The following is a 26,913-nucleotide window of genomic DNA, read 5'->3' as shown; positions in this document are numbered from 1 at the left end:
CCATTTCCAATCAGTCTCTACATTCCGTCAATAATTCCTTCATAATATTTTTAAATTTCACTTCCTTTCCCACAGCCTAATTCACTACCTTGACTTTCATTTGTAAACCATGGTGCTGGTTTCTACTTCGTTTATTTACGGCTTCTATCCACCACTCACTGCAGTCCATACCATGGAAAGTGCCAACCTTTTAACCCTAAAATGCTGCCTCATCTTGCCTTCCTAACCTGATTCTTTCCAGTTGTTTCCATACGCCTTAACTTGCTCTTCTGAAAACAATTTAAACTGTCTACCTTTCCATCTCCTGTTGTCCCGTAGCTAACACAGACTCACTCCAGACAAAAAGGTCTGCAGCAATATCACTGTGTCTATGCCTTTGTCATTCTTTCCACCTTGAAAGACCACTTTCTGATCACTCTCTACCTATTCCTATTCCCTTTATGCCTCAGTATCAAGTTCCATATCTTATATAATTTAATGTAAAGCACCTTGGTATATATATAGCAGCTCAATACCTAGGTCAGGCCTACACTGGTCTTATTCTCCTCTGAATTCCTATAACACATCCTCTTGTATAACTCCATTAGGAACATAAAAGCTAGATTCAAGCCCTATGTACAGGATATTGGCTTTAGGTCCACTGGCCGAGATTCCTATGACTATGGCTTTCATGACCATCTCCTAGTTATTGTCAGGAGCTATAAGGTTTCCAGGGGCTCATCAACATCTCAAAGTTTGAATTTGATAGCATTACACTCCCAGAAACAGTTCTAGAGAGCAGTTCACAGCAGAATGACTAAAACCTCTCTTACTCCTTCTCTAACACAAGAGAGCCATTTCAAGGAACATGTTCAGTGTCCCGTAGCATTGGATTTAGGGAGCAAGGCAATGCAATATGACCCTCTTACACTCTGATGATCTCCTCAGCCTCCTTTGGTGGTCCACTGACCATCCTAGGGCTCATGGTGACTCTCATCCTCTCAGCAAGTGTGATCCTCCCCAGAGTTGCAGGGTAAAGCCTGACACTTCCTCTTCCCTCTGTTCAAACTCAGATAATTTGAGAAATAAATGAAATTCAAATTTCTTTTCACTTCTCTCTCCCTTTTGCATAGAATCAGCTAGGCAATCAAATCCCAAAGTTGGCTCTGTATGTTGCCATAGTTTTTCAAGCAAGATATTCAGACTGAATCCTAAAAGCGATTCAGAATCATGCACGTTAAAATGTAAAACTCACCTGGCGTTTAATTACATGTAGGCATTTCATTATTTAGCTTTGGGGTACTTCTCTTTATCCCAATATACCTTAAATCCTTCAAGAATATAAAGGCTATATCTTTGTGTTCTCCCACCTGGACTTGCAAAGAATTTTGAATAAGTATTTGTTAAATAAATAACTGCTATGTAAAACTTAATTTCCAGCAAATTACATGTTCATGAATTGTTAGGGGATATATCTGATTCAGTTAGAATACCTCTGCACTTAGTTCTTTTTTGTTGTTGATTTTGTGCATAACATTATGAGAATGCATAATGCTTTTAAACATAAACATCATCAGAGCTAATACTCTGCAATTAAACTGAAGTTCTTGGAATGATTTCATCAAGATAAAATAGCTTCTAAGGATATAACTTTCACCAGTTTACCAAAATAAATAGGATAGATACAGTTTTGATTTACACTGAATATGTAGCTTATTGATTGAGCTGGGAATTATGTTTTCTAAGAAAACTTTCCAAGGACTAGATTGAAATGTATTAAATACATATTCAGTATATTTCTAGGAAGTTGCAAAGCATGGGGATTCCTGTACAGGTAATATTTTGAAAGCACTTACTAAATCAATTGTGTTTTAAGAATCAAGACAAAAAAAAAAATGACGATCCGTTTGCTTAGGACAATAAACAGAAGACCTGCCTGTGTAAGATTCTATAAAACTTGTATCCCTCCAAAGTATACTAATTCATTTTCTGCTACTTCAAGGGTGTAATGACAAATGCAGGTCATAAAGAAGTCATTATATAAAATTTAGCTAAAGTTTGTACCATCTTGCACAGCTTTTGTTCACCCCTTCTTTTATAATTGTACTGATATTTCACCAGGAAAGCTGTAAGAATTTGAAAAAAAATCCTTATCACAAATATGTATAACTGAAGTAAATAATGGCTTTTATACACAAAGGACAAAAAGAAGACTTTTTACTGAGTGGCCTTTTTATCATTTTGTTTCTGACATTTTATAAAAATTACTAACCAAATGCATCATCTCTTTCTTACTTTTGGAACTGGCAGGCTTCAGACTTAGAATTCGGGGCAATTACTACAACCTACAGTAGTCCTTTCAGAGTAGAACAGGAACTATGATTTGTGTCTCAAATAACTGTTCTAATTTAAAATGTCATTTCCTAAGAATCACATTAAGTTAATAATTGACTTCATTTTCTAATGCATGTGTAGAATTTGATAGAAGTATTATCCTTAAAAATTTTGCCTACTAGAATTACAATGTAGCACAGGCAAGTCCAGTATTTTTAAAGTCTAATTTTTACTTTTTGTTTGTTTTATTTCTTAAGATGCTGGAACATACTAGGCTTCATAACAGAAGTAATGACTTGGAGATTTAAAATAGATAAGTGGCTAAAATAATTCAAAGTGTATCTTAGTTTTAACATATTTCTTCCACTCTCTTCAGTATTCCTGCTGTAGTGATGTCATCCCCACTTTCCCACATTGTGAAGAACTTTGGGGGTGTTAGTTACGAGTTGAATAATGACACCAGCTTGTACATTATTTTCCATGAGGGAAAAAGCTAAGTTTCAACATATTAATTGGTTGAAAGGAAATTTTTCCTTACCTGTTCATTCTTCCTTCAGGTTCTTCCAAGACAAACCTGTGGGCTTTTCACTCACACAATTTTCTATAAAGAATATCCAGGAGGTCCTAAAGAGCTGGACAAGAGTATCCAAGGAGGTGAACTTTTCTTCACTGTGGTCCTCAACCCAGTAAGTACTTTGAGTTATTCTCCAAATAAATAATGAAAAATGACAGGGCAAATGACAAAGAGGCCAGGGTTTTGGTGGTTATCAGCCAATCAAGATGAAGTTTCAGTTCTAAAACAGTAGTTAAAAACTAAATGGAACCACATCTAGTAATGGGGGCAAACTAATTCTACAAGTAGTAATGACATGAGGACCTTACGGAAGAGCCGAGGAAGTGCTCTAGCAAACCCTCCTCTGCGTTGGAAAGTGATCAAAAATTAGAGATTCTTGCTTTTATGCAGAGTAAGATTTTTCACCTATAAAACTCTCCAGTTCCCAATGGAACCAGTTTTCCATTTAGGTGACTATTCTACTTTTTTCTTATTTAAAATAAAAGTAGAAGCAAAATGGGAGAGGAATTAGATAAGCAAATAGGGTCACTGTTGGAACATTCACATTAGATCTTATCTTGCTGCATCTCAGGCCAGGGCAGAGCAGCCTGTTTTATTGGGCTACTGTTCTTCCTCCTTTACTTCTTAATACTAGGGTGCCAGCTCCCAAATAAACCATTTGTACATATTTCTGCTTGAGGCCAGTGTTACAAAGTTGCATAGAAAACGAACTAACTGAAGTAAGGTGTATAAGGAAAAGAAGGGATTTTTATTTCCCTTCTGAAGATCACTGACATAAAAAGTAAAGCTGTATTGATTTATAGTAAATTTGTCCCTGATGTTAGCAATATTCAAGATGAAAAAAAATGTAATTTTCCAAATGTGAAAAAAATTCTATCAGCATAAAAGTTAGATAAGAGAGGAATAAAGAGAATAAAATTTGAAAGACCTCTCTCTTTTTTTTTTTTTTCATTTTAACATCTTTATTGGAGTATAATTGCTTTACAATGGTGTGTTAGTTTCAGCTTCACAACAAAATGAATCAGTTATATATATACATATGTTCCCATATCTCTTCCCGCTTGCGTCTCCCTCCCTCCCACCCTCCCTATCCCACCCCTCCAGGCAGTCACAAAGCACCGAGCTGATCTCCCTGTGCTATGCGGCTGCTTCCCACTAGCTATCTACCTTACGTTTGGTAGTGTATATATGTCCATGCTACTCTCTCACTTTGTCACCGTTTACCCTTAAGACCCCTCTCTTGACATTAATTTTACAGGTCCTGCAAGTAAAATTTCAGATATTTTTCATTATCTACTGGTATTCAATAGCTATCTATTTCTCAGCTCCTAGAAAATGAGATAGAAGTAAGAGTAACTCATCTTTGGGCAAAATCAAGATGTCTATCCAAAACTCACCATAGTTTGAAGTTAATAAACTTCTTCATACCCCCCAAAAATATAAATAATTCTGAGTTATATATCAGAAATAATCTGGTTCTTCTAACTTTTCTATTCTTAACAAATGGAAGTATCTTTGGAATCATCTCATATTGTTTTGTTCTCTTTTTTTATCAATTCAGCCACTAATACACAGGCAAAAGAATTAAACTAATGCCTAATGATGAACTGAAAATTCAGTTAAAGTATTCTTAATATGGTAACATTTTCATCAATAATTTTAAGATTCTTTAATCTATAAAATTCTGATGTTTTATATTTCCTTTCATCATAGAGCAACTGTGAACAAGTAATCATCTATTTGATTTTTTTAACCAATAGTTGCTTTGGCACTTAAGAAATTCCTGGTGGTATTGTAATTCCAAAACTTTCTAAACCAAATTAGTTTTATTTACCATGGAAGAAATTCAAAATAAGATCATTCATGTTCAGTAGATTTACAATAAATATTATATCTTTTACTAATTAAACACCAAAGTATTTTCTTAATTGAGAAAAGATCTTGTGGTAAAGCTTATGTTATTCTTGGATACTGATTTGGACTAAACTAACTGAACAAACTCTTTAAACGTTTAGTAAACCTTGCTACTTTTCAGGCCTTTATCAATAACATTTGGCGATTTTGTTTGTCTTGCTGAGGAGATCCACAGGGAATAAAGGGAAGAAAAAACTACACGAACTTGTTCTTTTCTGATTCAGAAAACTTTCAGTAGACAGTTACTTTCAGATAAATGCTGGTATTCAAAATAAATGACAGGTCTTTTTAGACACCATAAGACATGCAAGGAATCCAAATTAACTTCATCTGGCATGTGAGCCATGATTTTTGGAAACAACTGTAGTTCCCTAGAGATTTGTGGTTTAAGAAGCCCACTTCTAGACTCAGCCCAAGTCTTACCCAAGGAAAGATTACTATCATTAGCTAGTGATGTTTGCTTTGCAGAACAGAGTGAGGAGTAGTGGTTTGTTTCCTATGAATTCTCCATCCCAAAATTAAATGTTTAGATAAAGTTTGTATTAAAATTAAGAAAGGTCCAGATGCAGTTAGGCATACTAGTAATTTGGCAGATGACACTCTCCTTAGGCCAGAATGAGGATGAGAAACCCTTGATGGAATCAAAGCTGCAAGAAAGATGAGAATTTTAATTATAGTGGATTTGAAAGATAGCCATTGTGGGCTTTAGTAATACTCCAGGCCTCGATCAGAAGTATCATTTTCTGAGAATGCTGAATGAGTTTGCTGTTTACTTCAAAAAGGTAGATGTGCATTAGAAATATACATATGGCTTTTAAATATATTCAAATATATTTGAATGAGTTGAAAATGAAAATATAAGCAGGATTTTATTTAATGTGCTTCTAAATTTTCTTCCTATATGTCAACATAATATCAAGGTATTCCAATAACTTTTACCAGTATTGTGGTGAGAGGTGGTTACAACGAAGTATCTCTCAGAGTTAAACTAGAATAAATCACAGCAAAGATAAGTATGTTCCTTAAACAGAGTACCTCTCTGGCCTGAAATGTTCTACTGTTACCAAAGTATTTTTCACTGCTAAAGAAAAAAGTGTCAACCTTGGAAATTTAATACAAAGAGCTTCAAAGACAATGTTAGCACTGCATAAGAGAGAGAAAACCTTGGCCTTTTCCAAATGAGTATTTCCAGTGTCACAGGCCACACACCTTGGATGTGGGTTGGATGCAGAGATTTTATTAGACGCTGAGGTCCAGGTGCATTTGAGAGGTGGGCCCATCAGGCTATCTGAGCCTGGGACCACTAAGAATTCAATTCTTCTAATTCCCTTTCTGATTCTAAACTCAGCCAGCAACTGCCTGAATATAGTTTGCTTTCCTATATAAATCCTACTATAGGAAAAGAATATGTCCATCATAAGAACTCATACTCACTAGAACAGTAATTTGCAGCACAATTTTATAAATCTTTCAGTTGGTGAATACTTCCCACTTAACCTGACAACCAGGAGAGGACCCTCCAATTGTATATATTTTAATATGTCAGTTCCTCTATAATGTATAATTCTCCATTTTAAACTAATGGATGAAATTTTGTTTTTATTTATCAGTTTCAATTGTCTTTGCTAATTTGATTCTGCCCCCCAGAAATGGACACTGTGTGTCAGTGTACTGAATCAGGTGTTGGAGCACATCAGGCTAAGTAACAGGCCCTGAAGTGTTTGTTGATTAGTTCAGGAAGGTAATGAATTACCTTATGGATCTACCAGGGGAGAGAGCCACTAGAACTACCCCAGAGTCACTGTTAGCTATAGACGCACAAGCACAAAATTTCTACACAAACATGTAATACACCCACACACAATATTCTTGATCAATTCATAATGCTCCAAGTACCCTTGTATATGCTTTAAAAAATAGTGAGAAAGAGTCTACTTACTTTACATACCTACATAAAATAATATATAGATGGGTACTAAGAACTAAAACTTATGAAGATGACAAAAAAATATTAATTCACAGTGACTGCACCTGCCCTCAATAAACAGAACCCTATAAATTTATGACATATATACTTATACAAAAAAAAAACCAAACCACTACTAAAGAGTATATTGTCCATTTTAAAGTGAGTTTCCAGTTCCACCTATCTTAGGTAAATGTGATAATACTTAAGTAGTGTGACAAACAGAATAGTTCTGAATTAGACATGATTGTTCCTCTTTTGGGAGCCATATTATATTCTGTTGCTCTGAAAAAGGATGTCCCCTCCCTTCTCCAGTGTTCTTATTTCTAATTACAAAATGTCTGAGTCTTTGCTTACGCTCTTGTTCAATAAACAGACTCTAGGTATTGAGTCCCTAACAGCCGATATCTGTGCCTCCCTCCAACATGCTTGATAATAAAGTCAGTGCTTACTTTACTTATTAATCCAGAACAGTTGTGGATTGCCACAAGATTCATGCTCTTACCACACTTGTTTGGAATTCAAGTGGAGCAAATCCCTGACAGCATAGCAATATTATACTTCCTTCATCAAACTGTTAAACATCCCATACAAACAGTGGCTAATCCCCTTATGCCCATGTTTCATTAAACACTTTTTGTCTCTATTGTTTCTCAATTTGATATAGCATCTATCCACCATACCCTCCATACCCTCCTACCCAAATCCCTGAAAGCTAAATCTAAATTGTATTTCTCTAATTACAATTACACATGGTGAGTAGAATTGACTATTTCAAACTGGGTAACACATGCGTGAATTACAATGAAAGTAAAACAACAGAATTCATACAAGATAACTTGTATAAATAGAAATTAACCCACACTGAAATTTTTTTAAAAACTATAATTTACATGTATATGGCTTATGTGTGCTTATCTATAGAATTCATCTAAAAGAAAACAGCTTTTTTTCTTAATGGGAAATTTTATGTTTCTTTCTTTTCTTATTTACTAATCCTGGAAAACATTGTGATAACAGAAAACTCTTTATTGAAAAATAAATGCTAATAATAACAACAACTTTGGGTAGTAGAAAAATAATTCCTGAACATGTCTAATAATGAGTATTACCTGGGACAACTGATTAAAAAAAGTCCAGACTTAATGCATCAGAAGCTGCAGGGGACAGTTTGGGGACCTGCATACTTATCATGAGCTTTAGGTGATTCTTATGATCAGGCAAATTTGGGAAATACTGCAGAGAAAGAAAATGGAGAAATAATTTTGGTAATCGAAGCTTACCAAAGACTGCTATAGAAATTGTGGACCTATGGTCAAGGTATCAGAATTGAAAATGAGTCCAAATCTGCAGTAAGATTTGTTTAAAAACCAGTGAGAATGAATGTTTTTTCTTAATGACCAGAGAACTCTAGCTTGAACTGGAGTTTAAAATAGAGGTAACTCCTGTTTATCCTTTAAGGATGGCTTAAGGGTCACTTTCCTCAGGAAACATTCTCTGCTCTGGTTTAGAAGTACCTTCTTGTGTTCCCATAGCATCCTCTGCCGACTCTTCCTAAGTACCTACTACCTTGCATTGTGACTGTGGGTTTGCTGTTAGGCTCTTTGCTTCTTGTGGCAGAAAATGTGTCTTTCATCTCCAAAATCATCCCAGTGCCTAAACATGATGCCTTATACCTAGTTTTTATTTAACACATATTAAGGAAGAGAAACTGACTTTTCTAATGGCCTGATACCAAAAACAAACACAATAAATCTGAAAGGAAAGGACATCTGGGTCCTGGTAAGATAATTCTTGAATCAAAAGCATAAGTAAAACCTGTATCATGAGTTAGATGGGGCTGAATTATGTACTATTGTGTACTGCTCTTCACATACGTAGTTGTCTCTTCCGTATAAGATTTGTTTTCATTGAGTTCCTCTGGCTGTAAGAACTAGAGACCCACTCAAGTTACCTCAAATAATGGAAGTGTGGGACTCCAGAATGCTGAGTCCAAGGCAGTTTCAGGGCCCATAAAAATGAGAATTACTGATCTTGATCTTGCCTTAGTGCTTTAATACAACACAACAGGTGCTTTTCACGTGTCTTGAGTGTCTCATTTTTCTACTACTGACTATATATTACATGTCTGCCTCAAAAGTGCTGCTTGCTTTATGGCTTCTGTGCCCTCATTAATTAATTTCACACATGACCCAATGTGACTGCATCAAATGTTTTCCATACAACATTCAGCTTCAATTCTAACTCGCTAATTTTCTCATCCTCTTGTGGTGTCGCAGATCAAATTCCCAAGCAAGGGAATCTATTTGTCCCAGCTTACTTTTCTGAGTCAGCCAATATCAGCCCTGGCCTGTTGTGAACTGAGTGCTCCTGGCTATGGGCACCCCACAACTACCTCCAATCTCCATTCTACACTATGACTGGGCAATGGGCTGCCTAAGGGCTATCCTTTCAGCAAAAGCTTGGAAGAGGCAGGTACTATGACTGCTGTCTAGCCTGAATCTGAATCCTGTGGGAATAGTCAGTATGTCAGCCAATTCCAGAGATTTGGGAGTAAGCTAAACCTTTTTGGAGAAGGCCTAAAGATTAATTTTGAAGCTTGTAAAGTCTAAGTGAGTAGTTCTGTTAGATATAGGACCAATTAATTTCATTCATCATTTTACTGTCTATCTTGCTTCTAGAATGCAAGTTCCAAGACAGCATGTACGTCTTGTGTTTTATTTACTCTATATCTTCAAACTAAGAAGAGTTCCTGGCATGTCGCAGGTGCTAACAAAATATTTCATAAGTGGATGAATGAAGTTAAATGTCCAACAACAGGGGTGGGAATATTAAAAGAGCAAATTATGTTCCCCCCATAGTGGAATACATTCAGCCATTAAAAAACACATTGTATAATAATTTTTGATGACATGGGAAACAGTCATGATATATTCAGTGAAAAAGTATATTGTTAGAAAATTAGATGCAAGCATGGAAATAAACTAGAAGGAATTCAGCTGAATGTTAGCAATGGTTGCCCTAGATAACAGGATTAAAGATGATTTTCTTTGTCACGTTTGTCTGATTTTTATAATATGTCTACATTGAATGTCTATTACTCTTAAAACCAGCACACACACACACACACACACACACACACACACACAATGCTACATTAACAATAATAAAGAATTATCTAACACTAACAGTGAAGGACGTAAAATGCAATTATTTATTTAGTGATATATCAGGGGTAGAATTAGTATTTACTCAGTTCCAGTTGTTCCCTATCTGTCTCGTATATCACCTAACACCTACCTCACTGCATGGTTATTTGTGTACATATACATCATTTCTCCTATATGAGGGGGCATTCTTGCAGAATTATCTGTGTGTGTTTCATTTTTGTGCTTCCCATGGTGTCTAGATCAATGTTTTAAATCTAATAAATGGTCACTAAATGTTTTTTAAATGACTGACTAAATGTAAGAAGTTATGTTTTAGGGGCATCACTTGACTTATGGCCTATCCAAATGTGAATAATAGCAAGCCTGGTTTTAACAAAACTACATTCTGGTAGATTCTCTGCTTTCAAGAGAGTGAAATTCAGGATCCAGGAAATTTTTAAGTGGCCCCAAACGTTTGGCAGGTTTTTACAAGTGATGATGAATTAGCCTGACATGGAACAATGGACAAGTAAAGCTGGAAAGAACCACAAAATTCATCTACTCAGTCACCTAATTTTAGGCTCAAGGTCACTCCTGTATTTTTCTGTTGAGAACCCAGCCTTCCTGACTCTGAGTTTGGTGCTTCTACCACTACAACATGCTGCTTCTGCACTCCTGGGTAAATTGGCCTTAATGTGATGCACATTACCTGTTAATGTGACTCAGTTACCTGGTACCAGGAAAATGTGCAAATGGTTTAAAATTTCTGGCTATTATTTAGAAAAAGCAACCCATCTCCATATTGAGTAAAAAATAAGTGCTTTTGAAAAAAAAGCTATAATAAGCAGTTATAGCTAAGGGAAAATGTCAAATGTACTTTTAAAGAACTATGAATAATAAGCTATGTATTTTTTATCTTAAAACAATAAATCTTATTGATGTTACTTATATATTGATAAGACTTTTAAACATTTTTTTGTTTTTTTATTTTATTTTTTATTAGACTTTTAAACTTGTAAAGCCAAAACACTTTATTTCATTTATTTCCTATTTTCCATATCAGCCCTATTTTTCTATCAATGTTCTTCATGATTAACTATGGTTTTATATAATTACTTGCCACTGTGAGATTAAGAATATTATAAGAAAGCATGATTGTCTTGATTCTACAGTTAAGAAAAATAGGAGTATGATAAACTCTTAAGCCATTGAGATGGATATTTTTAAGAAATTTAAGAAAATTGATATTAAGTTAAAGAAATGAATATTATTTTTGTTTAATCCTTTCATAGTTTCACATAACTTATAGGATAAACAAACAAACAAAAAATCCTTCACTTGGAAAAAAAAATTAAGTCTGGCTCCTACCCACCTTTATGGTCTCTTTTTTCAATAATCTCATATATGCACCTTTCAATCCATCCATACCGAAGAATTTGTAGTTCCCTAAACAGGACCTGTTATCTTGTTCTGTGCCTTAGAGTGCTACTGCCTCAGGTTGGAATGCCTTCCAGCAAATCTGAGCTCGAACGTCATCTTTTTACAGAAGACCTCTCCCAACTCTTCAGTTTCTCCTGTGTTCTCATAGCACCCAGGCATAACCATAACATAACTTGCCCCCAGTACTATAATCGGTTATCTTTCTCATCCAGTAGTTTGCGCATTCCTTGATAGAAAGCATCATGTCTTATTTATTTTGTAATCAAGATATATGCAAAATTTTAGCTCATAGTAGGCTCTCAATAAATGACAGTGCATTAACTTGCCATGCATGTTTGAAGGAAACACTTCCTTTGACGGAAGATCTATTTGCCTTGGAAATACTTATTCACAGAATCACTTGACTCAAGAGTTTGCATTATTGTGCTTTCATTTCTCCCAACATGGCATCCAGGGAGATCCTTTTGAAAGTCATTAAATTTATGAAAAGATGGTCAGTTTCACTCATAGGAAGAAAAATCAAGGTTAAACATATTGAGATACCATTTCTTATCCATCATATTGCCAAAAATTCAAAAGATTGGTAAAATATTCTGTTAACAAGGCTGTGGGAAAACAGATATTCTCATACATCCTAGTGGATATGCAACCCCTACTGAGGGAATGCAAAATGGTACAGCCGCTATGGAAAACAGTATGGAGTTTCCTCAAAAATTAAAAATAAGACTACCATATGATCCACCAACCGTACTTCTGGATATCTGTCCAAAAGAATTGAAAACAGGATCTCAAAGAGATATTTGCCCTCCTATGTTTGTTGCAGCATTATTCTCAATGGCCAAGAGGTAGAAACAACTTAGCTGTCCATTGATAGATGAATAAATAAAGAAAATATGGTACATATGTACAGTAGAATATTATTCAGCCTTAAAAAGGAAGGAAATCCTGTCATATGCTACAACATGAATGAAACTTGAAGACATTATATGCTAAGTGAAATAGGCCAGTCACAAAAGAACAATACTATATGATTCCACTTGTTTGAGGTGTCTAAAGTGGTCACACTCATAGAAACAAAGTAAAATGGTGGTTGCCAGGGCCTAGAGGGAGGGGAAAATGGGGAGCTGCTATTCAGTGGGTATAGAGTTCCAGCCATGCAAGATGAAAAAGCTCTAGACATGTACAGCATACTGTACTGTATATTTAAAAATTTTGCTGAGGGGCTTCCCTGGTGGCGCAGTGGTTGAGAGTCCGCCTGCCGATGCAGGGGACACGAGTTCGTGCCCCGGTCTGGGAAGATCCCACATGCCGCGGAGCGGCTGGGCCCGTGAGCCATGGCCGCTGAGCCTGCACATCCGGAGCCTGTGCTCCGCAACGGGAGGGGTCACAACAGTGAGAGGCCTGTGTACTGCAAAAAAAAAAAAAAAAAAAAAAAAATTTGCTGAGGGTAGATTTCATGTTAATTTTTGCCACAAATGTTTTTTAAATTTTTATTGGAATATAGTTACTTTACAATGTTGTGTTAGTTTCTGCTGTACAGCAAAGTTAATCAGCTATATGTATACATATATCTCCGCTTTTTCAGATTTCCTTCCCATTTAGGTCACCACAGAGCACTGAGTAGAGTTCCCTGTGCTATACAGCAGGTTCTCATTAGTTATCTATTTTATATATAGTATCAATAGTGTATATATGTCAATCCCAATCTCCCACCCAATTCATCCCACCCCCCATTCCCCCGCTTGTTGTCCGTACGTTTGTTCTCTACGTCTGTGTTTCTATTTCTGCTTTGCAAATAGGTTCATCTGTACCATTTTTCTAGATTCCACATATATGCATTAATATACCATATTTGTTTTTCTCTTTCTGACTTACTTCACTCTGTATGACAGTCTCTAAGTCCATCCGTGTCTCTGCAAATGACACAATTTCATTCCTTTTTATGGCTGAGTAACATTCCATTGTATACATGTACCACATCTTCTTTATCCATTCCTCTGTCGATGGACATTTAGGTCGCTTCCATCTCCTGGCTGCTGTAAATAATGCTGCCATGAATATTGGAGTGCATGTGTCTTTTGGAATTATGGTTTTCTCCAGGTGTATGCCCAGGTGTGGGATTGCTGGGTCATGTGGTAGTTCTACTTTCAGTTTTTTAAGGAACCTCCATACTGTTCTCCATAGTAGCTGTATCAATTTACATTCCCACCAACAGTGCAAGAGGGTTCCCTTTTCTCCATACCCTCTTCAGCATTTATTGTTTGTAGATTTTTTGATGATGGCCATTCTGACCAGTGTGAGGTGATACCTCATTGTAGTTTTGATTTTCATTTCTCTAATAATTAGTGATGTTGAGCATCTTTTCATGTGCCTATTGGCCATCTGTATGTGTCCACATATAGACATTTCTCTTTGGAGAAATGTCTATTTAGGTCTCCCACCCATTTTTTGATTGGGTTGTTTGGTTTTTTTGATACTGAGCTGCATGAGCTGTTTGTATATTTTGGAGATTAATCCCTTGTCAGTTGCTTCGTTTGCAAATATTTTCTCCCTCTCTGAGAGTTCTCTTTTCGTCTTTTTTGTGGTTTCCTTTGCTGTGCAAAAACTTTTAAGTTTAATTAGGTCCCACTTGTTTATTTTTGGTTTTATTTTCATTACTCTAGGAGGTGGGTCAAAAAAGATCTTGCTGTGATTTATGTCAAAGAGTGTTCTGCCTACGTTTTCCTCTAAGAATTTTATAGTGTCTGCCTTACATTTAGGTCTTTAATCCATTTTGAGTTTATTTTTGTGTATGGTGTTAGGGAGTGTTCTAATTTCATTCTTTTACAGTGTAGCTGTCCAGTTTTCCCAGCACCACTGATTGAAGAGGCTGTCTTTTCTCCTCTGTATATTCTTGCCTCCTTTGTCATAGATTAGCTGACCATATGTGCGTGGGTTTATCTCTGGGCTTTGTATCCTGCTCCATTGATCTATATTTCTATTTTTGGGCCAGTACTATACTGTCTTGATAACTGTCTTGAGAGCTTTGTAGTGTATCTGAAGTCAGGGAGCCTGATTTCTCCAGATCTGTTTTTCTTTCTCAAGATTGCTTTGGCTATTCGGGGTCTTTTGTATTTCCATACAAGTTGTAAAATTTTTTGTTCTTTCTCTGTGAAAAATGCCATTGGTAATTTGATAGGGATTGCATTGAATCTGTAGATTGCTTTGGGTAGTGTAGTCATTTTCACAATATTGATTCTTCGAATCCAAGAGCATGGTATATCTCTCCATCTGTTTGTGTCATCTTTGATTTCTTTCATCAGTATCTTATAGTTTTTTGAGTACAGGTATTTTTTTTTTAAAAGTGAAAGAACTTTAAAAAATACCTTTTTGTATTTTTGACAGTACATTTTAAACATGAATCTAATCATGAAGAAACAATCTCACAAGTCCCGAAATTGGTATATTCTATAAAACAAATGTTCTAGACTTTTCCAAAAATATATCATGTTTAAAAAAATAAAGAAGGGATTCCCTGTGGGTGCAGTGGTTAAGAATCTGCCTGCCAATGCAGGGGACACGGGTTCGAGCTCTGGTCTGGGAAGATCCCACATGCTGCAGAGCAACTAAGCCCGTGTGCCACAACTACTGAGCCTGCACTCTAGAGCCCGCGAGCCACAACTACTGAAGCCTGTGCACCCAGAGCCCGTGCTCCACAACAAGAGAAGTCATTGCAATGAGAAGCCTTCACACCGCGACGAAGAGTAGCCCCTGCTTGCCTCCCCTAGAGAAAGCCCATGTGCAACAACGAAGACCCAACGCACCCAAAAATAAAATAAATAAATTTACAAAAAAATAAAGAAGGAGGATTATTCTAGTTTAAAAGAAACTAAAAGCCATAATAACCTAATACAATTTATAATTCTTAAGCCTTCGTTGGATCCTCAATTTTTTTTTTAATATATCTGTAAGTATCATTTTTCTAGTTATTACTGCTGGGTAACAAAATACCCCAAAACACAATGGCTTAAAAAGAAAACAGCAATTATTTTCTTATCACTCATGATTTCTGTAGGTCAGAATTCAGCGAGGGCTGGACTGGGTGGTGATTCTGGCCTTCAGTGTCTCATGAGGTTGCAGTCAGATGGTGACTAGACCTGGAAAACCAGGCAAGGAGCTGGCAGGACATCTCTTCACAGTGTCTCAGGGCTTTTTCATGTGATCTCTCCCCAAGGGCTCCGAAGGGGCTTCCTCACAGCAGGAGGGCCTCAGGCAGTCACGTGGCTTTAGGGCTCATCAAGCATCAGAGCAACCAAGGCAGAAGCAGAACTGCCTGGGATTCAGAAGTCACAGCAACATTTCTGCTTCACGAAAGCCTGACCACATTCAAAGGGAGAATTAGATTCCATCTCTTTACGGGGAGTGACAAAGTTCTAGAAGAGAGAGAAATTGTGGGAGGCCATCTTTGGAAAATATAATTTACCACAGACAATTATGGAACAATTAGGGGAGTTTAAATATGGACTGCACAATAGATGATACTGAAATATGTCTTCCTAGGCGTGATGATATTTGATTTTACAGTAAAATGTATGTGCTCTTAGATGATGCATGCTAAGGGATTTAGTGGCAGTGCCCTGCTGTCTGCAACTTATTTTCAAGTGATTTAGCAAAATAACAGGTATATTTAAGAGTGAAAGAAATAGAAAATGCAAAGCAAATGTAGTGAAATGTAAGGAACTGGAGAATAGGTGAAGGATATACAGATGTTCACTGTCCTAATTTTTTGCTTTTCTATAGATTTATGACATGTTTTTCAAATATTTGAGTGAGAAATAATGTAAGTCCGATTACATTATTTCTCTGCTCACATCCTCCAAACCTCTCTCTTCAGAGTAGATGCCAGATTCCTTACCATGACCTACAGGACCTGTGTGATCTGAACCCTTACCTCCCTGATATTATCTCCAGGCGGAGGGAACAGCAAGTACAAAAGCCCCGGGAGTGTGCTTGGCATGTTTTAGAAACAGCAGGTAGTTTACAATGTCCTATTTTAATTGATGCCTCTTAAACATCTTCTTCATAAATCTTTGTGTACGCATTGTTTCTGGTTTGATGTGAAACCTCAGTTCCCTGCCTACTCATTTCTTTCTTGGTTGTAGGAACTTCAGCCCTTGAAGAACTCAGTCAAAGCCAGATCATTCCTCACTACCCCCCAAAATGCCTGAGAATTCTGTTTAGGAAGGGGAAAAGATCCAGCCAGGAAAATTTAAGAAGGTTCCCAGTTACATTCAAATTGGAATTTCACCTATTTGATATTCCCCTCAGGATGCCTGGTATCCTTTCAATCTTACCTCCAAGGCATATTGTATTGTATTGTTTTTGAGGTTTAGATTGTCTAAGCATGCCCTGTAGTAACGAGTAGGTTCTTAACAAGATTTTACTTTGCAGGATTTAATCCATTGGCTTTCTTGCTTGGCTGCCTTTGGCTAAAGCTCACTGGTTGGACCTCCCTTGCCTGTGGCCCTACACCATGGTGCTGCCTATCACAGGCATTAGTAATTTCCTGTCTTGGCTGGAGGCCCTCACAGAAGCCATATTTTCATTGCATATATTTGTTCCTGATGTTTTGGTCTTAGGTCTCAGCAGAACTGTGGTTCTTTCTGAAGGTCATATGATACTGTTTTCAGGGGAGGTATTAGTCCCACAGATAATTGGGCCTTTTGATCTCCAAGATGAGTAGGTTGGCCACATCTTTCCTTCCAAACCAGTGAACACTGTATTAAGTAGGGCTTGTTGGTAAATTCAGTGTGTCAGGAACTCACAGCCAACTAAGGGACCAATGAGCTAATAATAACAACAACACAGGTACCTCTTATTAGAAGCCAGATAGTTAATAGACATTAGAAATCAAAGCTCAAAAAATATTACCAGGCTATCTGAATGCTTACGTACGTACTGGTATCAGTAAAGTGAGCAAACCCCAGGTGAGATTGCTATCCGTAGTGAAACAGGCTAAGACATTCATTTGGAGGAAACGGGACAGTTAAATGCCAGGGAGGCTTGGCTAGGAGTCCTCTGTACTAAAATTAGAATTCTGAGATTGCCATTTTCCAACTTGGCAAGCCTTAAAAAAAAAAACCTTCATATCCTTTAACACTGTAATTCCACTTCTAGGAATCTATCCTAGATTTAGAAAAAAGTGTTAATTGTAATGAGGGAAGAAAATGGAAATAAATGATGTCCAACTGAATGGAAATGTATAAACAAATTATGTCCACTTAGGTTATTATGCAGATTTTTAAATTTATGTGTATGAATAATTAGGCAATAACATAAGAAGTAAAAAATATATTATGTATAAATAGGGTACAAAAGTATCAAAATTTTGTTTTAAAAAACTATACATAAACTATACATACTGAAAAGAAATGTATCTTTGGATGTTGAAATTTTGGTATTTTTCTTTCTGCTCTTCTGTATTTTATATTTTTCTTTTTTAAAATATCTCTATCGGAGTATTGGAGCTTTACAATGTTGTGTTAGTTTCTGCTGTACCACAAAGTGAATCAGCTCTATGTATACATATATACCCATATCCCCTTCCTCTTAAGCCTCCTTCCCACCCTCTCTATCCCATCCCGATAGGTCGTCACAAAGCACGGAGCTGATCTCCCTGTGCTATGCAGCAGCTTCCCATTAGCCATCCAATTTACATTTGGTAGTGTATATATGTCATTGCTACTCTCTCACTTCGTCCTATAATTTTTCTTTAATGAGTTTCCAACATCTTTTTTAACAAGAAGTGGTAAAGCACTGATTTTTAAAGTACTAACACAAGAGTTCCTATTAGCAGAGAATGATCAAACCAGTTTAATTATGAATTACCATTTAAACAAATTATTTTAAGACAAGGGTATCATATTAGGGGATTTGGTTCAACAGTACTTTTTGAATATCTTTTTCTTCAAATTTCAAAATATTAACACCTTGTAAAATTCCATAGGATGAGAGGTGAAACACGAATAATTATATTTCTGTAATTCTGCTTTTTCCCTTTAACAAGTATATGGACTGAAGCAAGAACTAGGCAATAAGCAAGAAGGGCCCTTGAGCAGGAGGGAAAGAGACAAAGGGAACTTGTTCTGTACTAGGCCATGCTTTTTAGAAGGGACCTTATTTCATTCTAGCAACAATTCCGTGAGGCTTCGTGTATATCATCTTATTGGACCTTAACAGCAATCCTATGAGGCATGTCATAGATGAGGAAACTGGGGTTCAAAGAGATTCCCTAATCTGACCAAAGATAAACATATAGTAAGAGAAAGGTCCTCCATTCTACTGTCATTGTGCTTCGTTGATAGAATACCCCTGACCCACACTCAGAGCCTTGAATAGCCTCATTTTTAAACAGAATTAAGCCACACTTCTTAGTCTGGTTTCTCATCCTAAGGGACATATTACACACAAACATTAGAACATGAGAGAAAGAACACTAGAGCAATGGCAGTGGGAAATGAAAGCTGACAAAGGAGTAGGACACCCCCCCCAAAAAAAACCACCTATTACAAAGCACCCAAAAACTCAAAAAGCATAGTTATGTGGTAGTATAGAACAATTTTATGACAAGACATACAACTCTATGCAATGCTGAGGTAATTGTTATACTCAATACTTTATTTTCCATATACTCTGTAATACAGGAGGAATGTAGTACCTACAAGTTATTTTGCACAAAGGTCATCCTAATTCTCTTCTCCAAGGGTTCTGAATGGATGAGGTGTTTGCTTTTGTTGTTTTTGTTATACATAAGAATCTAGTAGAAGACTCACAAACACAAGGTGATTACTCAACTGAGGCCCCTCAGAATAGACAGTATCCAAATATAGAACTTGTTTTTTGTTTAAGTAAAAGCCAAGAATAGACTTAACAGCTACTAAGTTATTGATAAACCTTGAAATATTTTGCTAGAACAATGTAGAAATGGAATTGAAACATCAAGTGAAGCTTTCTGTGCTACTGTGGTTTCAATTGAATGCTGCGCTTTGTATAAACACAACTTTTGTGGTTTAACTTTAGGCTGTTCTCTGCGGTCTTCCCATATAATGGGAACGCGTCAGAAGCACAGCTTCGCTTCCTGTGTAGGCTGGAAACTGTTAACTGCAAAGTTTGGAGATAGTCTCACAGAGCTCTTTGCCATATGTTAAACTAAACTTGATATGAAAAATATCATATCAGTTTCCAGTTTCCCAGAGCATTAAGAAGAAAAAAAAAGGAGCTCAAGCTTTATAAATATAAAAAGCATCTGTCTGCACAGGAAATTCTACTGTGTTATTTTGCAAATGATCCCTACTTATATTTACAAGAGAAATCAGATCCGATGAAGTAGTGATATATAGGAAGTAGCGCACCATTCTGTTCAGAATTTTTTAATATATGTTCATAACTCTGAATGGCTGCCTGGACTGTGAACTAACCATCATTGAACAGAGCTCTCAACAGCGCTGCCCAGTATGCTCCTAAGCATTTATGCTTCCAAGTGAAAGGAGATGGAATATTTTGATAGCATGCTGCTAACTTAAACATTTCTGTCGGATGTCATTTTTGTGTTTCAATGCTCCCACCACTCTTTCCAATTCAGGAAGACTCTTGAGCATTCACAAAATGTTTGGCACAGTTTTCATTCTGATTTTTTACTTCTCCTTGACTCTCTAAGCCTCTGCATAGACACTCGTCCAGATGCAAATATCCTTGAGTTCATCTTCAGTAGCCTTTTTAAGAATCCCTTTCTGTGACTTCCCTTCTACCTGCCTCCCCATTGTCACCTCTAATTTTGACCTTTCTTTTGCTCTGAACCACCATTCCATGGCCCTCATAAGATTAACAGCTGAAACCCATACCCAGAACCCCCGTCATTCATGACAGTCTATGGAGGACTTCACGCTGCCTTTATAATATACCATATATTTACCCGCCGCCCTCTCTCAGACTTGGCTGTACACCCTTTGGCTCACTTCATCAATTCGGTGCTCCAGCATTTAGCCTTGATGTCACTGATTGTTTTCTTGCCTCACAGAGAGTACTTAAAGACTTCCACCTGAATCTGTCTGCCTTTTTTATCTAATAGCCTATCCATGCCAGTACTACCAACTAAACTCCCCTTAACCATGAAATGATAGTTTTTCTTCTGATTTCTTCTTTTTCACACCTTTATCTTGCCTAGTTTTCACTCAGTGTTCATTCTTTTACTAACTTAAGGCTTCTCTTGCTCTCAGTTCCATGTAATACCCTTCTTTCTTCCAATATCATATATTAATAACTATTACTCATCCATCACTAAGTATTGCCCACTTTTACTATTTTCACTGGTTTAAAAGTTGCTGTCTCTTCTATTAAGCTTTCACTTGCAGTTCCCTAAATAATTTTGAAAATATATATTAATCTCTCCGTGTGGTCTTGATGCTCTAGTCTTAAGACGAAGAAATAGCACCACTTCCTCCACAGGAGTCAGAAGGAGGGCACTCATGGTACACTGATAATTTTCATTAAAGAAAATTTCTAATTTTCAAACTCCCTCAATTACTTCAGTATTTGTCTCTTTTATATCCTATTCTTCGTCCACCTGAACAGAGTGTACTGTAATTCAGTTCAGTTATGATGCTAACCACCTGGCATTAGCATCAGACTCCACAGGTTTAAGGGCCTGGTTCTCAAGAAAACTGCCTTTACTTCAGATGCCAGCCCCAAGTGGCCAGGGGATATGCCCCCATCCCCCGGCCACCCATACTTCTGACCAACTGGCTACAAATTCAGGTGTCCCCACTATCTCTTCACGTTCAATAATTAGCTGGAATGACCCACAGAGACTCAGGAAAGCACTACAATTATGATTACAGTTTTACTATCAAGGATACACAGAGGGCAAGGTTTGGGAAAGAACACAGAGCTTCTTTGCCCGCTTATGGGGAAATCAGGGCATATCACCCTCCGGGCACATCAATGTGTTCACCAACCAAGAAGCTCCACTGACTTTCAGTATCCAGGGTTTTCATTGGGATTTCATTACATGGGCATGTTTCATTAAATCATTGGCCACATGATCGAACTCAATTTCCAGCCCTCTCCTTCTTCCTCTCCTTCAGAGGAGCTCAGTTTGATATCACATGGTTAAAGCTTCAAACCCTCTAATTACATGACTGGTCTTTCTGGCTTAGCCTATCCCTATTTAGAGTCATCTCATTAGCATAAGCTATGTAGGGTCCAAAGCATAAACTATTAGGACCCACCATGAATAACAAAGAACTTCTATCACTAGGGAAATTCTAAGGGATTAGAGTTTTCCTCCCAGGAACCAGAGACAAAGATCTGTCAAATTCTTTAGTAACAACAATCCTCAAGATGGTAAATAGCCAAAGATTTTTTTACCACTTCCCTTGCAAGACAAATGCTCCAGGCTCTCACTCTGAAATTTAGGATTTAACAGCTTTTATCTTTGGACCTCAGATGAAACTGAAACTAAAATAATTGCATTTTCACATCCTCTTAATTGTTCATTGGCTAAGCTGCATGATTATGCAAAAGCCAGCAGATCTGTGGCTTCTATGTTTGTCAGGCTGTGGCTTCTATGTTTGTCAGGCAGGGATAAGGGAATCTGGACTGAGTTTGGAAACTCAGAAGCCTCGGCCCCAGTCTGCATAGATGTACCACAGAGGCTTTCGCTCAAATGGAAGGTCCTGCCAGTTACCCAGGGTAGTGAAAGGGTGGCTAAGGCACCTCCTCACTCACAGAGCCTCTGTCCTAGTTTGAGTTTTGCAGAGTTTTGCACATCTCTCTCCCTCTTCTTTCCTAGCAAAACTCTCTCATAAAACTAGTTCTAAGGAGAAAGCACATGACACAAAACAGCTTAATGAATTGTTTTGTTACACTTGGTATTGAAAAAGAAGATGAACCCTTTTTTAAAAAAGTATTCATCTTCTCTGTGATGGATAATTTTACAAATTCCATGGTAGGCCAGGATAACATTTAACGCTGGATAAACATTATTGTAGATGTTTCTGGGAAGATACTTTTTGATGGGATAACATTTAAGTTAGTAGATTGACTAAATCAGATGACCCTTCATAATGTGTGTTAGCCTCATCTGATCATTAAAGGCCTGAATGGAAGAGGAAAGGCCAGAAAAAGAGGAAATTCTGCCAGCAGGCTGTCTTTGAACTCAAACTGCAACCCTTCCCTTGTATACTGGTATTTCTCCAGCATATCCATCTACCATACACACACACACACACACATGCGCATGAACACGTCCTTTGGTTCTATTTCTCTGGAGAAAGCTAACTAATTCACTCAATATTGTGTAATAACACAATATCAAGTGCCCATAATTGATTAGTATAAATGTGCTTTTATTCTACATACCAAAGAAATAAATTATACTTACCTGATCTAATCTAATAATGAGCATGTCGGTATTTATGGTCTGCATTCTCACCTGAGCCCTCTGACCATGAAAGCGGAATGGTTACAAGCCATCTCTAGGCCTTTACATTTCCCATGAAGTGCCTTGTTCTCTATCAATTTTTTTTTCCTGCATTCTTACTCAACTGGCAAATGAAATGAGGCACAAAGGAGTAAGGCTTTTATACTTTACTTCAAGGACAGTATGTATGAATCGCCAAATTTCTGTACAAAATATCCTATTGGTTTCTTATGTTTCTTAAGAAGTAACAATGCGAAAGAAACATGTAATGGGAAATAGCCACTCATTTACATCTCCAAAGCTCATTAAAGTGTAATTGAAACATAATGGATACATATGCTAAAGTGTATTTTTAAATGCCTATTGAATTTCAAGGAATACTTGAAGTGTTTTATCATATTCATTGAATATTCTAGAAAGCATTTTACTTCATGTATATATGCAAACTAAAACATTTTTAATAGTCTCTATTCATTTTAATTATTTTATAAATAAGAAAAGCTTACCAAATTTAGTTCACTTTAAAAGGAAAAGAAATCAACTACCAAAAATTAGCATAATATGTAACATTTGAAATGATAAATCTCTGTCAATTAAAGTCAATAAGTACAAGATTAAATCAAAATGGTAAATAATTTTATTATATATTTATTATAAAATATATAATTTTATAACATATATAAATGTGCATATATGGGTGTATACATGTGCATATATGTGCCTGTGTATTTAGATATATAGATCTATATAAATACAAAAACACTCTAAGATATTGTTACTTCTTATTAACTGGTTTTTTAATACCATTTAGAACTTAAAAGCAATGGATTTGATAAGTTTGGAAGGCAAGGAGCGTTAGCTGAACTAAATCTTACATGAGTGCAGTTGTTTATAACAAGTTTAATCTGAAATTAGAGTCAACAAACCTAACGGTTTTGAGCATTCACTCACTCTACACCTGTATACAATTGCTTGGCCTCACATTAAAGTGGCTTTTAACTCCACTTTCTGTTAACGCCAAAAAGACTGTCAATTCTAGAAATATTTATTTAATTTTGTTCAGTTTCTCTTTAATTTAATAATAATAATGTTAATTTTTTTTTTTTTTTTTTTTTGCCGTACGCGGGCCTCTCACTGTTGTGGCCTCTCGCGTTGCGGAGCACAGGCTCCGGACGCGCAGGCTCAGCAGCCATGGCTCACGGGCCCAGCCGCTCCGCGACATGTGGGATCCTCCCAGACCGGGGCACGAACCCGTGTCCCCTGTATCGGCAGGCGGACTCTCAACCACTGCGCCACCAGGGAAGCCCAATAACGTTAATATTATCGTTGCTTCTATTTTCTATGTATCTAACATTTCTCTAAAGTTGAGCAGCCTTACCTCCCAATTTATAGTGATAACAGTTTACGTGTAAATAGGGAAGATTTTCACTTATGCAGATGGACCTCAAGACATACAAACAGACACTCAAAGAGAAAGAGAAAAACTCAAGAGCATACACACACACACACACACACACACACACACACACACACACACACACACCCCTACCCATTTGATCCTCTGTTTACAGAATGACAGACAAGTGAGTTCATTTTCCAGATAGAGTTAACTCGTTCACATATCATTTAAAAAAAGAGAATGGAAGTCTTGCTAGATACAGTAAACCTTTCCCTGCCTTCTAACTCGGCCTGTTCTGCACGTGATTTGCTTATCTCCTTGTGCTCTAATGAACTGACATCCACAGAGTATAGGGCACTTTACATTAGATGGTTCCAGTCAGTGATGCTAATGTTCATATATCAGCTTTTTGTAGGTTTTTCTTTCTTCATCTTCAGAGATAAAGCTCAAGATATTAGCCATTTCTGGCTGCTATTCTCTGCCAGATATGTCAGTGTAGTGCAGTGTGAGAGAGGCTAGGCTTTGCATCCAGATAGGCCTGGGTTTAGATACTAGCTCAGCTGTCTTCTAGGTATCTGGCTTGTCTGACTATAAAATAGGGATCGTAATATCCGCCTCCTTATGCATGATGAGATTAAAAATATATAAGAGCCACCACATATTGAGCATGCAATATATATGTGTTCCTTGTCACCACCCTCTACAACATTCACACTAGAAACATTGCACCATCCTGCTTCTGACCTCTTCCTTCCTGTCATCTGTGATCTAGGCATCTATATAACCAGGAAGGTTTGAATTATGTCTGAACCAAAAGTCAATGATTATAATAGAAATGTTTATTAGAATAAATAATTCTAAGTGTACACTGACTATTAGCAGAATAAAGAATGTAAGTCTAAGGGCTGAGCAATTTTGACCTTTAAGTAGGTAATATTTGAGATGGTCCTTGAAAGGTGGATAGAATTTAGCCTGAAAGACACATAGGTAGAGAAACATTCTTTTTTTTTTTAAGTTTGTTTTTGTTTTTGTTTTGGCTGTGTTGGGTCTTCATTGCTGCGCGTGGGCTTTCTCTAGTTGCGGCGAGTAGGGGGCTACTCTTCGTTGCGGTGCGTGGGCTTCTCATTGCAGTGGCTTCTCTTGTTGCGGAGCACGGGCTCTAGGCGCGTGGGCTCTAGAGCGCAGGCTCAGCAGTTGTGGCACATGGGCTTAGTTGCTGTGCGGCACATGGGATCTTCCCAGACCAGGGATCAAACCCATGTCCCCTGCATTGGCAGGCGGATTCTTAACCACTGCTCCACCAGGGAAGTCCCAAGAAGCATCCTTTACAGAGGAAATGGATGCCTGGCCTAAAGCATGAGCATTTGGAGAATAAGGAGTAGTTCCATTTGTTCCTTAGAGAGTGTATGTGGGGGAAGATAAAACTCAAGAAGGAATATGGGCCTGTTTCATCAAGGATTCTGAGTGCCAGGTAAAGGAGTTTAACTTAGTGGAAAATAAGGAGTTGTTACTATTTTCTAAGCAAAGGAGTTTTGCTTTAGGAGGATTTTTCTGGTATTAGCACAAGAGATATAACAGAGTTGGGAGAAATAAAAGTGAACAGATCATTCAGGAAGTTATTAGAGTGGTTCAGGCAAAAAGTAACAGGGCCTAACCCTTACACATTGCTAGTAGGAGTGTAAATTTGTACAATCTCTATGAAAAGCAACTTGGCAATATCTATCAGTATTACAGATGCACAAATTTTCCTCAGCAATTCTACCTGCAAGAATTTATGCTCAGATATACTTGCAAAAGAGTGAACTGATGCACCCACAAGGTTATTCACAGTAGCATAAAAATCACAAGGACTCATTGGATAATTAGAGCAATCCATACAATAGAATTATAGCACATCTATACATTAAGAATGAGGAAGTCCCTTATGCACCCATTGAACAATTTCCAAGGTTTAAGTTTAAAAAAATCAAGGCATAGAACTGTGTGTCAGTTTGCTTCCATTTGTGTTTTAAAAATAAAAAAAGAAGAGGAGGAATACATATACATACTTGGTTTTGTATACATAGAATATTTCAGGAAGAACACACACACCAATGATGTTGGTGGCTTCTTGGTAAAAGAACTGAGTGACTGAAAGACAGGAGGAAGAAGAAGATTTTTTACTGTATACCTTGTTGTGCCTTTAGAATTTTATATGATGCAATATTACCTAGCCAAAATAAGTTTTAAGAGCAGTGAGGCCTAAAGTCAGAGTGGTAGCTATACGGTTAGAGAGAGAACGTATCAGAAGTTGGTAGTGAGGGATAAATTTTTATAAAGGAAGAATGTAGACATCCAAGAACAGAAATATGTGGAAAGTCTAGTACTAGTTTGTGTGCTTTAAGCAGAGACAAGTTAAGAAATCATGCATTGCAGCCTGAGCCTTTGGGGAATATAATTATCATCCCATCTTTACAGATGAAGCATCTGAACATGTGGAAGTTTACTGCTTCACCCAAAGTAACAAGTGAGTGTCACAGTGAAGGTCTATGTAAAGCTTTAAATGGGAGCGATATTTAGAAAAGTATAGAAAATTCCCTTCATAGTTGGAAGGGACGGGAGAAACCTGCCCTCCTCCCCTCTGCCTAGTAATCCACCAAATAAGGCAAATTTTCTTATTCAGCAGACACTATTCCCTAGACATTGGTGTTTAATGAAACC

General features: G+C 37.1%; 1 protein-coding gene across 1 annotated transcript in view; it reads left to right on the top strand.

Moving 5' to 3' along the window:
• LOC101340069 (bifunctional heparan sulfate N-deacetylase/N-sulfotransferase 3) overlaps positions 1–26,913 on the top strand; it is a 139,851-nt gene that overhangs the window by 70,565 nt on the left and 42,373 nt on the right. The window contains exon 5 of the mRNA XM_033856729.2: positions 2,871–2,999. Coding sequence (XP_033712620.1) covers positions 2,871–2,999 — 129 coding nt within the window. The remainder of the gene's footprint in view (positions 1–2,870; positions 3,000–26,913) is intronic.

This window comes from Tursiops truncatus, chromosome 5, assembly GCF_011762595.2.
Source record: "Tursiops truncatus isolate mTurTru1 chromosome 5, mTurTru1.mat.Y, whole genome shotgun sequence".
NCBI classification, from domain to species: Eukaryota; Metazoa; Chordata; class Mammalia; order Artiodactyla; family Delphinidae; genus Tursiops; species Tursiops truncatus.
The sequence above is the reverse complement of the archived record's forward strand: the minus strand, read 5'-3'. Positions and strand labels throughout refer to the sequence as shown.